Source organism: Strongylocentrotus purpuratus, unplaced genomic scaffold, assembly GCF_000002235.5.
Source record: "Strongylocentrotus purpuratus isolate Spur 01 unplaced genomic scaffold, Spur_5.0 spur5_scaffold_19, whole genome shotgun sequence".
NCBI lineage: Eukaryota > Metazoa > Echinodermata > Echinoidea > Camarodonta > Strongylocentrotidae > Strongylocentrotus > Strongylocentrotus purpuratus.
The window spans coordinates 8,695,844-8,710,163 of NW_022145604.1; the positions used below are offsets into that span (position 1 = coordinate 8,695,844).

General features: G+C 37.5%; 1 protein-coding gene across 1 annotated transcript; it reads right to left on the reverse strand.

The window, feature by feature from the left end:
- Window positions 1-1,575: 1,575 nt before the first annotated feature.
- On the reverse strand, window positions 1,576-2,096 carry LOC115926014. Its single transcript, XM_030990223.1, has one exon. It carries the CDS (start codon window positions 1,976-1,978, stop codon window positions 1,589-1,591), a length of 390 nt encoding a protein of 129 aa, XP_030846083.1. The 5' UTR covers window positions 1,979-2,096; the 3' UTR covers window positions 1,576-1,588.
- Window positions 2,097-14,320: the final 12,224 nt, after the last annotated feature.

Here is a 14,320-nt window from a genome sequence, read left to right on the forward strand (position 1 = left end):
GGTGCGAGATAGGACTCTTGCAGCGTGCCCCCATTTAAAACAATTATACAATTACAGTTAACATTACATTTAATTAATAGTATGAAACTATTAAAATTACTCTCATGTTACGGGAAAAAATATTGCATATATATATTATGAATCAATTGATTTGGCCGATCCAGTTCGATGGCACAAACACGGCACTACTAATATTAATCGTTATGTTAATCGAGGAATTCAGGTAGACCTATATAGAAATCTTGAATGTTCTTTGGTTTTCTTCATTAATGGTTTCGTGAAATGAGATTATGTAATTATAAACACATTTATATTGGAAGGATTGATCTTAAACAATTTATCTTGATTGTTAACAATTCCCTTTTTACAGATTAAGACTCTAGATTGCGATCTGTTCCTATATTGTTGAGGGTAGAATGAGGAACTGTATATGTTGTCCTCTTTCCTTGTCCGTTCGTTCGTTCGTTCGTTCGTGTCTCCTTAGATCAAGATTAATGTAATCTTGATCTTCGGAGTAGTTGCTACAACCGGCCGTGTCAGACACGTTGCCCCGGGGTGCGAGATAGGACTCTTGCAGCGTGCCCCCATTTAAAACAATTATACAATTACAGTTAACATTACATTTAATTAATAGTATGAAACTATTAAAATTACTCTCATGTTACGGGAAAAAATATTGCATATATATATATGAATCAATTGATTTGGCCGATCCAGTTCGATGGCACAAACACGGCACTACTAATATTAATCGTTATGTTAATCGAGGAATTCAGGTAGACCTATATAGAAATCTTGAATGTTCTTTGGTTTTCTTCATTAATGGTTTCGTGAAATGAGATTATGTAATTATAAACACATTTATATTGGAAGGATTGATCTTAAACAATTTTATCTTGATTGTTAACAATTCCCTTTTTACAGATTAAGACTCTAGATTGCGATCTGTTCCTATATTGTTGAGGGTAGAATGAGGAACTGTATATGTTGTCCTCTTTCCTTGTCCGTTCGTTCGTTCGTTCGTTCGTGTCTCCTTAGATCAAGATTAATGTAATCTTGATCTTCGGAGTAGTTGCTACAACCGGCCGTGTCAGACACGTTGCCCCGGGGTGCGAGATAGGACTCTTGCAGCGTGCCCCCATTTAAAACAATTATACAATTACAGTTAACATTACATTTAATTAATAGTATGAAACTATTAAAATTACTCTCATGTTACGGGAAAAAATATTGCATATATATATTATGAATCAATTGATTTGGCCGATCCAGTTCGATGGCACAAACACGGCACTACTAATATTAATCGTTATGTTAATCGAGGAATTCAGGTAGACCTATATAGAAATCTTGAATGTTCTTTGGTTTTCTTCATTAATGGTTTCGTGAAATGAGATTATTACAATTAAAAAGATCATTCCCCCCCTTGCTCCCCGATACTATTGTTTTACAGAAGTTTAAATAATTGTTTTCTCCAAACTATCGTGTTATTATCAAAATATTACAAAAGGTGCCCTAATAACACGCCCCCCCCCTCCTCCCACGCCCTCACCCTAAACTCTTATTTTTTATTTATTTCATTATTTTCTCAACGGGAAAATCCAAGAGCGACCAGGAGTGCTGCCATTATAGCGATGATGCTCATATGGACGTTGGTGGCGCCGTTGCAATATTCTCCAGTGCAGCAGTTTGTGCAGGTCTTGATACCGAAGAAGGATATACATCCAGCGGTACAGGCACCTGAACAGGAACGGGTAACGGCCGTCACTTCTCCATTGACGGTTACGACGGTTTTCGCGCACGAACCACTGCAAGTGCTTGTTGTGACGTCACTGCTGCTATTCAGGGAGGCAATGTCAAATGTATCTTTACACACTTCTCCGCCGAACCCAGAAACGAAGCCGCATGTGTAACAATCGAGTGCGTAGAGGGGAGCCACGCAAACAGCGAGAACGAACAGTGTGATGAAAGTCTTCATGATTATGCTTTGTTGAGTGGATTTGGTTTCACCTGGTCAGTGTACGCTAACATAGAGCGAGCGAGATATTGGTGTCGTATCCGTTGAAAGCGCGAATTCGAAATATTCATAGTGTTACTTCCTGCATGCATGGATATCATCGAGTGCATTCTAAAAGATTTCTAATTGTAGTCAACATGGGCAGTTGAGTACGTTGACACACATGATCAGTCGGTGTTCGTCGTGTTCTCGTCCACTCAATCTAAAAGTCCCTAATGATAATGTACTGAAACTGTATTGTCGATGGATGTTGTGTGTACATGTGTGTGTATTTTCACGCTCGCTGTGTTGATTTCTGCTCCCATATTCAATAGCAAATTGCGAAATAAATCCCAATATTTGTGTTTAATATCTGTAAGTGCTCGGAATCTTGTGTTGTGTTCTGGCTGACGTAGTATTAATTATAAATAATTTGTTTCAACCCGCCTTTTCCACAGGACTTCCCTCACCCTGCTCTCTCTCTCTCTCTCTCTCTCCCTCTCTCCACCTCTCCCTCTCTCTCTCTCTTTCTCCTCTCTACCTTAATTGCCTTTTTCTTTCCTTCTTTCATTTCGACTCCTCCAATGTCTGATTGAATTTATCTTTCACCTTCTTCAGTAAGATACCATTATTTAAGTTCACACAATACATGTTCAAAGTCTGGTTTTGAAATATAGTATGTTTAAATCTTTAACGTGATATTTTGATAGTTTTACCATTTCCTTAAAAGTATAACTTCATTTAATGTATTTTAACTGTTTTAATATGTATGAATGACATTAAACGTGGCACTATGAACTGTAATTTTCCATACACAGTCATTATACTTCCTCTAATTCTCTCTCTTCCTCTTTCTCCCGCCCCAGCCTTCTCAGTCTCCCACGGTTACCTGTTCTCACACGGTTACCTGTTTCTTACCTTTTGCTTCGTTCTTTCTACTATCCACCTCTCGATTCCCTCTTCTCTAACTCTCCTTTTCTACCACTTTCCCTCTACTCTCTTTTTTGCCATATCTCTCAGTGCAATATGTGAACATAGCTTGATCCTGTCTTAAGAATATTGTCTTAATTATTTTGATTGCCGTATTTTTTTTATGTTTGACCTGATGTTTGATCTTATTTTTATTTTTATGTTTATTTTACTTTTATTTGTATTATTGTTATTTTTTTTATTTGTATTATATATGCATGATTTATTGAATAAAGAACAGATTTATAATTTGTCTGTTTATTATAAGTTTTGGTTGGTAATTTTTAATCAGACTATGGTGCGCTTAGAAACACCAGTATTAGGCGCCTAATAAATGTTGTGTATTATTATTATTATTAACATCGATGTGCAAGTTCAGTTGTTTTATCATGTAAATTGAATGTAATTTAACCAACGGGCTGCCAGGTTCAGTATTTAATAAACCGTCAACCAAATATCGTTAAATATCGTTAAATATAAAGGACCTTTCAGTCTTTTGACTCGACGATAGACGGTCAGGAGTATGAGTTGAACAAACAAAGAAATAGTTTAAGCACAAACAGGCGCGGTGGAGCATTCTCCAAATTGGGGGGGGGGGGGGGGGGGAGGGTCACTATCAAAATGGGACACTTTCTGGAATATAAGGGGCACCTACAAAGGAAACATCAAAATGTAAATCTAAGATTTGTGACGTCGAGGGCGAAAAGTTTTAAAATGAGAAAAACAACAACAAATCCTGATGGGTTTTAAAGATAAAGAGCAATTCTGGTCATGCGATTGCATTGTGAAAGAAACGTTGTGGAATCGATTAGAAAAGGTTAATCGTCTAGCATATAAGTATTGGTGTGTACTGCAAGGTTCTGGAATCATCAAAATGATAAGAAATTTGGCCCAGTCTTGGTACAGTTACAAGCACTGTACACAGAAAGATGTATATGGGACTACGCGACCACGTGCGCGATATCTATTTGGTCCCAATAGATATAATAATTTACCAAATATATTAATTAGTAGGCGGTTTTCCCGGCAAAATTTGTATCATCACGTTTTAGTCAAAACATATTCTTTCACATGATTGTTAATAAGAGCTTCCATTTCATTTTTTGAGAGAGGGGCGTTTCCAAAACAGGTCTTTACCCTTAAGCACAATTTAATCATGAAAGACTGAAAATACATTTCATAAGTAACACGATTATACCAAATATAAATGCGAGCGAGCTTTGGGGGAAATAAATTAAAAAGTAATATACGGACGTTTGTTGTGGAGAAAGGAAAAGGGGTATTTTTCAGAAAGAAAAGGGACACTTATTAGAAAAAAAGGGGGACATGTCATAATAAACCTCGAACCTGAAAAGGGCCACTCACCAGAGATGAAAAAGCCCCTATTCAAATCTGATAAGTGCCCCCTTTACTTCGACAGATGCCCCTTTTCCTTTGCTTGTTTTCCTTTTGATGTCTTTCTTCATTTCCTTCTCTTTGTGTTTGGCAAAATGTTCCCTTTAGTTCACCTTTTCCCATTTTTTCTCTAGTCTCTTTCTTGACCTTATTTTTGTATCTTCTCTATCGTTCTCTCTCTCTCTCTCTCTCTCTCTCTCCGTCTCTCTCCTTTCACGCGTACTTTTTGGCACCCCTTTGTAAAAAAAAAAGTTGGTCTTAGTGGAAACAAACAAATCCAGGGAGGGGAGATTATAGCAATCGAACAAAGAAGAAAGTCATGAAAATTGACACTCAAGATCGATAACTTTCTCCTTGTCAAGTTGGTCCTGATGTGTATAATGTGAAGGCCAGGGGATTCTCAAACTTTTTCTTTGACGGTCCGGAAGTGATTTCTATGAAAGCTGTATGGTCCGAAATGACACTTATATACTAAAGATAATGAGGCTTGTTTTCGGTCAAATATCTGATCCAAGGGGAATTGTTATAGTTTAAAAAACAGAGCCGTCAGTGCTTCCATTCGTTTAAATAGAGTTTCCCGAAAAGAAAACCCAATTTCCTGGAATTTGAAGGAATTTTCTTAAAACTTTCAACGTGCCTCTTACGTAGATTTTTTATTTGGATGAATCGCTATGACGTTTGAATATATATTCATTATTTAGTGGGCTTATTTTTCTTTCTAATGGATCCGTACATGGCAGAGCCCCAGGATGCTCTCGAGTTTATTCGACTTTCAAGAGAGAAATTGTCTTGAAGAGAGAAAGAGAGGTCATAATCGACTTTCAAGAGAGAAAATTTTCTTGAAGGGAGAAAGTGAGGTTAAAATGGTGCAAGTATGCACCTTTAGGGATGCAAACCGATGCAACAATAGCAGCACCTTTAGGGGTTAAATCCTGCACCCTTTTTAAAGGTGCAATCCTGCACCCTTTAAAAGGGTGCCAGATTGAACCTTTTAGGGGAAATAGTACCCTTTATGGTTCATTCCTGCACCTTTAGGGGTGCAAACCGATGCAACACGAGCAGAACATTTATGGGTCAATCCTGCACCCTTTAAGAGGGTGCCAGATTGAACCTTTTAGGAGACATGTTAGTACCCTTAATGGTTCAATGCTGCTCCATTAGGGGTGCAAACCGATGCAATAACAGCACTTTTAGGGGTTCAATCCTGCACCATTTAAAAGGTCCAATCCTGCACCCATCATCGAGGAATACTGGTTAAATGTGCTCGTACACAAGTACATATTAAACATGCATGATGTTTCTTGGTTAGTAATCATATAATCAATATATCTATTGATAAAACGTGAATGCAATTGTAAAATGATCAGACAAAATAATCTATTGGGTTAATGATTGCCAAAGGTAAAATACAAATCACAAAATTGATGTGCATTGTTATAATTTGCTTAACAAATCATGATAAATGTATTTTTATGTGAACACGTGGAAAGTAATCATAGATATGCATGCAATATGCAAACTTTTATTTTGCACCCTTTTTTGGTCGATTGGGTTCATTTTTGTAGGAAGGGTGCAAAATCTTATGTTGAACCCTTTTTTTTAACCCGTTTTCCTTCAATAGGGTTCATTTTTATGTAAAGGGTGCAAACTCTTATTTTGCACCCGTTTTTGCACCCTTTTTTTTCTAAGAGTGTATAGGCAATTTTATGAGATGGAATGTTCAATCTGAAAGCTTTATGTGCACACAATGGGGGCAATGCAATTTAAATTTCAAGGGATGGATTAGAGTTTTTAGGAATAAACTCTAATCCATCCCTTGAAATTGCACTGCCCCTATTGTGTGCTCTTTTTAAGCCCTCAGATTAGGCAGCAAATAGCCCACATCATTGAGTTTAAAACGCACTTCTGGTGAAGAATGGTAGAAGAATGAATCTGCATAAAAAGGATAAATCCTTCACTGATTAGGAATTCTTGCTATACATCGTTACCTTTCTTGGCTCCAGTGATCTCGAGGCAGCAGACAGCAAGACGTATGAATAATAAAAGGTCCACGGGAGTGGTTGTTAGATGCTTAAACTACAAAAAACCCACACTCTCTCCAATTTTATACCACAAAAGGTTGTCTTGGGAACCACTTCTATCTTTGCAGATGGGGTGCAGGGGGAGAGCCTTTACTGGGAGTCTTTAATAACAAAAAAGGATAAATAGACAGCAAGAAATTGTGAAAATAATTTGCCTTGCCGGGAGTCTTGGGGCGTTCTTGGGAAGTTTTGGGGAAGTTCTTGAATTATTCTTGAATTATACAAAAATAGGAAATTCAAAATAGTCGTTACGAGCGATACAAATTGTAATTTCCTCCTTGAAAGTCACATAGTCCCTTTCATTTCATTCTAGAAATAACTTCTCTTTCTCTCTTAAAGACAATTTTATATAACTTCTGTTTTCGTATTGTTGCATTTTCGTCCGCAGACTTCTTAGGCACATAATATGTCAAGCCAACTCAGTCGGAAATGTAATCTGTAGGCCTAAGTGTAAATTGAAGTTTCATGTTCTTCCTTCCTTTCTTGCTTTCTCTCTTTATTTCTCTCTCTCTCTCTCTTTCTGTCTCTCTCTCCTTTTCCTCTATCTTCTTCTCTTTTACATTATTGTCTCTTTTCTTCTCGTTTTTGCGTGTGGGACATGCGTTACGCGTAGGTGTGACATCACACATGAATGCCAGTTGGAGATTCCCATCTAATTATATGTATTGATCTCGATTTAAGATTTAAAACAAACGTTCTCATTAATTATATTTCCGTTTTTCTAATACTTACAATAATCTCCAATTTAAAAAAAAAATCGTCTACTTCCTCTCAAGACAACATTATATAAAGGATTCATTAATGCAAGGCTATCTCGCGAGTCATCTCTTAATTTCAATAACTTCTTGCTTTCCTCATCTCTCAGTTTCTCTTGCTTTAATATTTCTCATTACTTCCTTCCAATTGAGCTCCAACTTGATTTCTCTACATCTCCATATATTCTAGTTTATGCACTATATCTATTTTTCAACTACAGGTAGATGCAAATATTACTCAAAATCCATTGTATAAATCCCACTCAGGATACAGCCAATGGACGAGAATTGCTTCAATCTATACTTTACCTGTATCAATAATAAATGGTTTTCCAATGGCTATGGTGATGAGATGTCAAGTTAATATGTTGATGTGTTTGTTGAAATGTATTACCATGGTGCACCTTCTTGGTTATTTTTTTTGTAATGTACTGTACATGTATTAACGTAAGTTCATGCCTTTACATACCACAGTAGAAATCAAATATTTTATATTTGATGCAGAATAATATTAATATTTGAAGATTAGAAACACAAACAGATTCCATAACCATTCAAGTGTTTCAAGAAAAGGTTAAGTAAACTTTGTCCTCGATGTAAATTCACACTATCGTATAGCACTAGCGAGCTCTTCTATCCAGTGTAGACTATTCGCAAGCGGTTTCATATTCAAAGATTCATGCATGCTAAAGCAGACTATGACATAATAGGGACTTTTAGATTGAGTAGACGAGAACACGACGTACGCCGACTGATCATGCGTGTCAACGTACTCAACTGCCCATGTTGACTACAATTAGAAATGTTTTAGATTGCACTCGACGATATACATGCATGCAGGAAGTAACACTATAAATTACATGACAGACAAAGAAAGAGGACAAAATACACGGTTCCTCATTCTACCCTCAACAATAGGCCATTTTCTTAATGTAACCAAATTTAATGCATAGGTCTTTGTGAAGTGCCTCAATACAAATTATTTCATTCACCTGATAGGAATAGTAGTATTTCAATAGTCGGAATGCAACTGCATATATTAAGTGTTCCTAGGTAGGTCAAGCCATAATGTTTGTCCAACGTGGCAACAACGAATGTATGCAGTTAGGATTCTGTCTATTGAAATACTATTATTCTTATCAGGTGAATGAAATAGTTTGTATTGAGGCACTTCACAAAGGCTTATGCATTAAATTTGGTTACATTACGAAAATGGCCTATTGCTGTGGTAGAACATCCCTTCACTGCTATTATGTAAAAATGTGTAGAACAGGTGAATATGCATGTGACACTTGTTCTACACATTTTTACATAATAGCAGGGAAGGGATGTTCCTTTGTCTACCCGAGGAACTGTATATTTTATGCGCACGCGGCATATACTAGTACCGTACTAGATTTAGGAAAATCAAGGTTGACGCATTCTCGATCGCCGACTGAGACGACGTGACGCATGCGCAGTGCCTTAAAATGACGCCACACGTTGCAGTCAAAGCTGTAAACGTGCAAATCTAAAAGTCCCTAATGCTTGATAGCAATGACAATTCGGAGTACAATTATTCAGTGGCAAAGAGGGTTTTGACATGAATTCCCGGTCATCAAAACAAGTTCAGTCAACCACAATAAAACAGATGGACCAAACAACTGAATGCTATACAGATAATTATTGATAAAGAGTGAGGAGTTCGTTCTTGACAATCCCATTAATCAAGATCAAAGGTTAAAGGTGAAATTCAAAGAAAATCACAAATAAATTATGTCAAATAATGTATCACTAGAAACTGGTAAGCTAATAGATGTCCATCGTACAAGTTTGCGGTCAACTTCATATCGGGTGATTTATAAAAAATACAAATACAACCACCTCCATAGCAGCTGGGATATACGAGAGATTCGCCGGAAAAATAACGATGTTTTAATGACGTCACTATATGGACCAATACTGCCCAAGCAGACGACATCCCATAAAGAATGAACATAATTGCAAAGCTTTTATTTGTCAAATTATAATGAGTTTAGTGTATATAAATGTAATGGCATGTCAAGCCATTCAAAAGGGGATATGACCCGATTCTCAAAACTAAAATCTTTTTCTTGTAAATACACAGGATAGGGGTTAATTAACAATCAAAGAAACCAGACTTTCGAATTGAAAAGCCCCCGGAATGATATTGAGAACGGCATTTGTTCCCTCTTGAACCGCCGAACATACCGCGATGTGTGCAGCTGAATATACAATGGCGTCTTATTTTGTTTACAAGCGACAAATTCCTTTATTTTGTATCGCTGCATTTGTCATCAAAATAAAACCATGCGCTGGGTTAAGAGTGAGGCAATAGATTATACATTTAGCTTGACGGTAGTGAAGAAAGAGAAAGAACTCAAATAAAGATGAAAAAACAGGCACTGAAAATGTGTGAGATGTCATGGGACATCGTCTGCTTGTGCAAATCATGTCCATACTGTGATCTCACACATCTCAGCAGCGTTCGGAGAGCTCTTCAGGTGCTATGCCGGGGCTGTATTTAAGCGTTTTGTGATTTATAATAATCATTACTTCGACTGTTTCCAAGCATTGAATTTTGATAACCTTGTCGAATCAAAGTTTCAACTTTGCAATAATGAAAATAAAGTTAGTTTTTAAAATCAATGAATATCTACTTTAATAAAAATTTGTCTACAGCCCCCAGGCCAGTGGAGGGTAAGCTATACATTCCTGCATGATACAAAATGGAACTGCATGACACCCGAAAGGTATATAATCATGACAATTTGGGATTAGTGACAATCGTACAATTTTTCAAGATTCAAATTTGGACAATTGAATTTTCCATTACGATTTGTCATATTTTTTATTTTTATTATTATTATTTTTTTTAAATGCAGTTTTGAAAAGAAAGTTGGGCCAGTCAAACAATGGACCCATCATAGTGCGTCGAGTATTTCTGAGATAGAGCACCACTGCGGACCAATATGAAGATCGGTCAGCCGTGGTGCAGAGAAGCCACGCCCAAACGTTAGACACAATCATGTGAACGATAAGCCCATGTATTTGTTACAGCTTAATAAGCCCATCATATACGAACGGTTTTGCAAAACAAAGAGATTCGTTGTGCAGGTGAGAAAGATTCATGCATTCTTTAGCAGACTAGATATGCTTGATAGCAATGACAATTCGGAGTACAATTATTCAGTGGCAAAGAGGGTTTCCCGGTCATCAAAACAAGTTCATGCAGTCAACTACAATAAAACAGATTGACTAAAAACAAGTGAATGCTATACAGATAAGTGAATGCTATATAAAAGAATGAGGAGTTCGGTCTTGGGGTTACAGTTATCAAGTTAAATGGTTAAATAAAAAAATCGTCTCCAGCCCCAGGCCAGTGGAGGGTAAGCTAAACATTCCTGCATGATACATGCAACTGCATGACCCCTTAGAGGTATACAGTCATCTGTCATGAAAATTTAGCGTTAGTGACTGGCAACCGTACAATTCTTTCGACATTCAAACGATTTACGCATTTGGACAATCGAATTCCCCATTATAATTTGTCACAAAAAACAAAACAAAACAAAAACAGTTTTGAAAAGAAAGTTAGGCTGCTCAGAGTATTTCTGAGATAGAGCACCACCGCGGACCAATATGTAGATCGGTCAGCTGTGGCGCGGAGAAGCCACGCCCTGTTCCTACTTCAGACACACGTAAACGATTAGTCCATGTATTTGTTACAGTAAGTTTAATAAGCCTATCATACACAAATGGTGTGACTGACACAGGTATTTTGCAAAACAAAATTTTGTTGTGCAGACGAGAAAGATTCATGCATGCCAAAGCAGACTATGACATAATGCTTGATAGCAATGACAATTCGGAGTACAATTATTCAGTGGCAAAGAGGGTTTTGACATGAATTCCCGGTCATCAAAACAAGTTCAGTCAACTACAATAAAACAGATGGACCCAAAACAATTGAATGCTATACAGATAATAATTTATTGACCAAGAGTTAGGAGTTCGTTATTGACAATCCCAGTAATCAAAATCAAAGGTTGATAAAAAAAAAACTTGTCTCCAGCTTCCAGTCCAGTGGAGGGTATGCAATAAATTCCTGTATGATAAAAAAATGTTACTGTATGACCTCGTGAGAAAAAAGGTGGGCGGGGCAAAAAATATACAGGCATTTTAAGAAGTCCAGAGCTATATGAACATTCTTGGTTATAAATATATCCTGCTGTGGACTGCGAATCGAATGATGTTTATAATCCTGTTTTACCTTTGGAATTTGCAGTAATAATAGAATGTAATACCGCCAACATTTGGTAAAGAGTTTGGAGTTGGCATTTCGTATGATTATTCAGCGAATTTTAGAAAACAAGAACTGTTCAAAATTGTTTATCCATCTAGAAGCCACACAAGGCCGGTCACATGATTCAACCCAGCCAAACTCAGAAAAGCTGCCCGCACATAAGTGTACTATACGTTTCACGTGTTTAAATAATCTTGAATATTCAAACTATTGTTATATTATTCGTGTGCAATAATGAGGACGAGCATGCAAGCGCTACTCGAGTGCAAACCCAACCCCCTCTAGTCTCTACTTAGGTGTTTAAATCTTTAGCTCAAAGTATGACAGAAAAGGGGTCTAAATCATATTTGTATCACCTACCCCTCTCCCCCTTGGGGTAGAGAAGGCGAAATTTGAGAAAACAATAGAAATCAAACATTAATAATGTATGTTTTAATAATGTTTATGCTCCATGTCATGCATTTGTGAAACAACGAGTTAATAACCATGCAGTATAATCTTTTCGTCTCCACTCTGGGTCAATCGTCAGGGGCAGATCCAGGATTCATTTGAAATGAGATCGAGGAGGGGAGGAGGGGAGGGAGGAGGGGAGGAGGGGAGAGGGGAGGAGGGGAGGGGGGAGGGGAGGGGAGGAGGGGGGGGAGGGGAGGGGGAGGAGGAGGGGAGGGGAGGAGGGGAGGGGAGGAGGGGAGGGGAGGAGGGGAGGAGGGGAGGAGGGAGGAGGGGAGGAGGGAGGGATTTCCACTGATGCCTGGTGTGTAGCACTATGGCAATTTGACTGGGGTAAGTGTCTCTAATACGCCCTATAGGCAAATATTGACAGGTCTACGTATTTTAGTATGGAAAAATAACCATTTTATCGTACAGGTTGATCATCAATAAAACATTATGCAGTGAACACCATGAATATTTCGAAATGGAGGGATAGTTGCATTTCTGGCGGAGATATCCGGGTCGGGAATCAGCTACATTCCCCCTCCCCATTTTTTTCTTCTTCTCCTTGTTCTTCTTCTTTTTCGTTTCTTAATCATAGTATTAATCATTTGCAAATCAATTACATGCCTATAAATATATATATATATATATATAATAATCATGGTGCTCCATGATTTTGAAATACTTTATGGAAACCTTACGTTTTACCAGACCTTGACACAAAGTTGACAGTGTTACCTTTATTATTCACTTCCGTACTGTTTCAGCACATAGCAACACTTTGTTATTCGAGGCAGGGGCGTAGACAACGGGGGGATGAGGGGGATGCATCCCCCCACCTCACAAGGTGGGGGGGGGGGATGGCATGTACAATCATCCCCCCAGGTTTTGGGGAATGATATTTGCTTACTTAATAAGTCATAATGATGATAATAATAGTTATAATAATAATGATAACAATTATAATATTAATAATAATATAATTAATAATAATCCTCATCATTATTGTAATTGTGTTTATTGTTATTAGCCGCATTCACACGGTGAAAGCCAATTCAGACGGTAAAAAAAAGAAAATCTTACAAGTATTTTGTGGTTATCTGTATTGTTAACTATTTATTTATTTTTGTTTTATTTAAGATGCACTTTGTTTTGTATTCATTTAAAGTATGTTGATTGATGCATGAAGACATAAGTTTGAAATGTTTAAAGAAGTTTGTTTCATGTAAAGCGCAGTGTGAATTTACCCTGTCTTGAAATGCGAGATAAAAGGAACCTATTAGTATTAGCATTATTATTTGTATTAGTATTATTTTTTATTTGTATTATTATTATTATTATTATTATTATTATTATTATTATTTATTATTATAATTATTATTATTATAATTATTACTATTACTATTATAAGACTGAGATCAAATAGAAGTAAATAATGCCCTAATTTGAAACGATGCAATGCCGTTGGTTCCGATTTCTTCACAAACTTACAAAGCAGTATTGTTACTCCATGGATCATAGTGATACTATTTATGTTTTTTGTATCTGTATGTTAATGAGCCGCCAGCCAATATCCATCTATGGATACTATGCCTGTTTCTTTGAGGTAAAAAAAGCATAGTATGTACGTATTCATTATGCTTTATAATGAACAGACATATTGTTCAAAGTTTAATCGTTATTTGTTGTTTATGTGTTCTATTCACAAATGGCCACAGAGGCTGTTTTCATTCATAACCACATACCCCTATCAAGACAACAAAGACTATACCTGCGTGTACACAGTTGACATTGGTTTTTTTTTGAAGAGGTGTAACAGCAAAATTCACAGAGATAAATAAATACGTAGTGTGGTTCAATATGCAATACTATGTGTCATTCCATTCTATATTCGTATGCCACGGTGTGTAGATCTTGTCGATGTATGTCTGTCCATTCAAGGCGTAGTGTGTGTGTGTGTGTGTGAGTGCGTGTGTGTGAGCGTGAGTATGTGTGTGTGAGTGTGCACGCTTGTGTGTGTTATTTTACCTCATTAAGTATGCATCAGATTGCACGATTTCAAGTTCAAAATTGCAAAAGCTCCCTACCGTGGGAGGGGGGACACCCCCCTCCCACACCCTCCCCCCGCTCGGTCGCTTCGCTCCCTCGCTCGGGCGCTTCGCGCCCTCACTAGCGTTGGCAGCCCAGTCATCCCCCCCAGGTGTACAAACCTGTCTACGCCACTGATTCGAGGGCAAACATTTTGGGGGGAGTGGAGGGCATCCCACGGCGCTTTAAAAAAAAAAGGATTTTTGCTTCCCTTCCATATCCCGTATAATTTATCCGACACGAGCCTAGTCATCACCATTCCTGATAGAAGCGTGTGCAAAACTAGAAAGGTCCA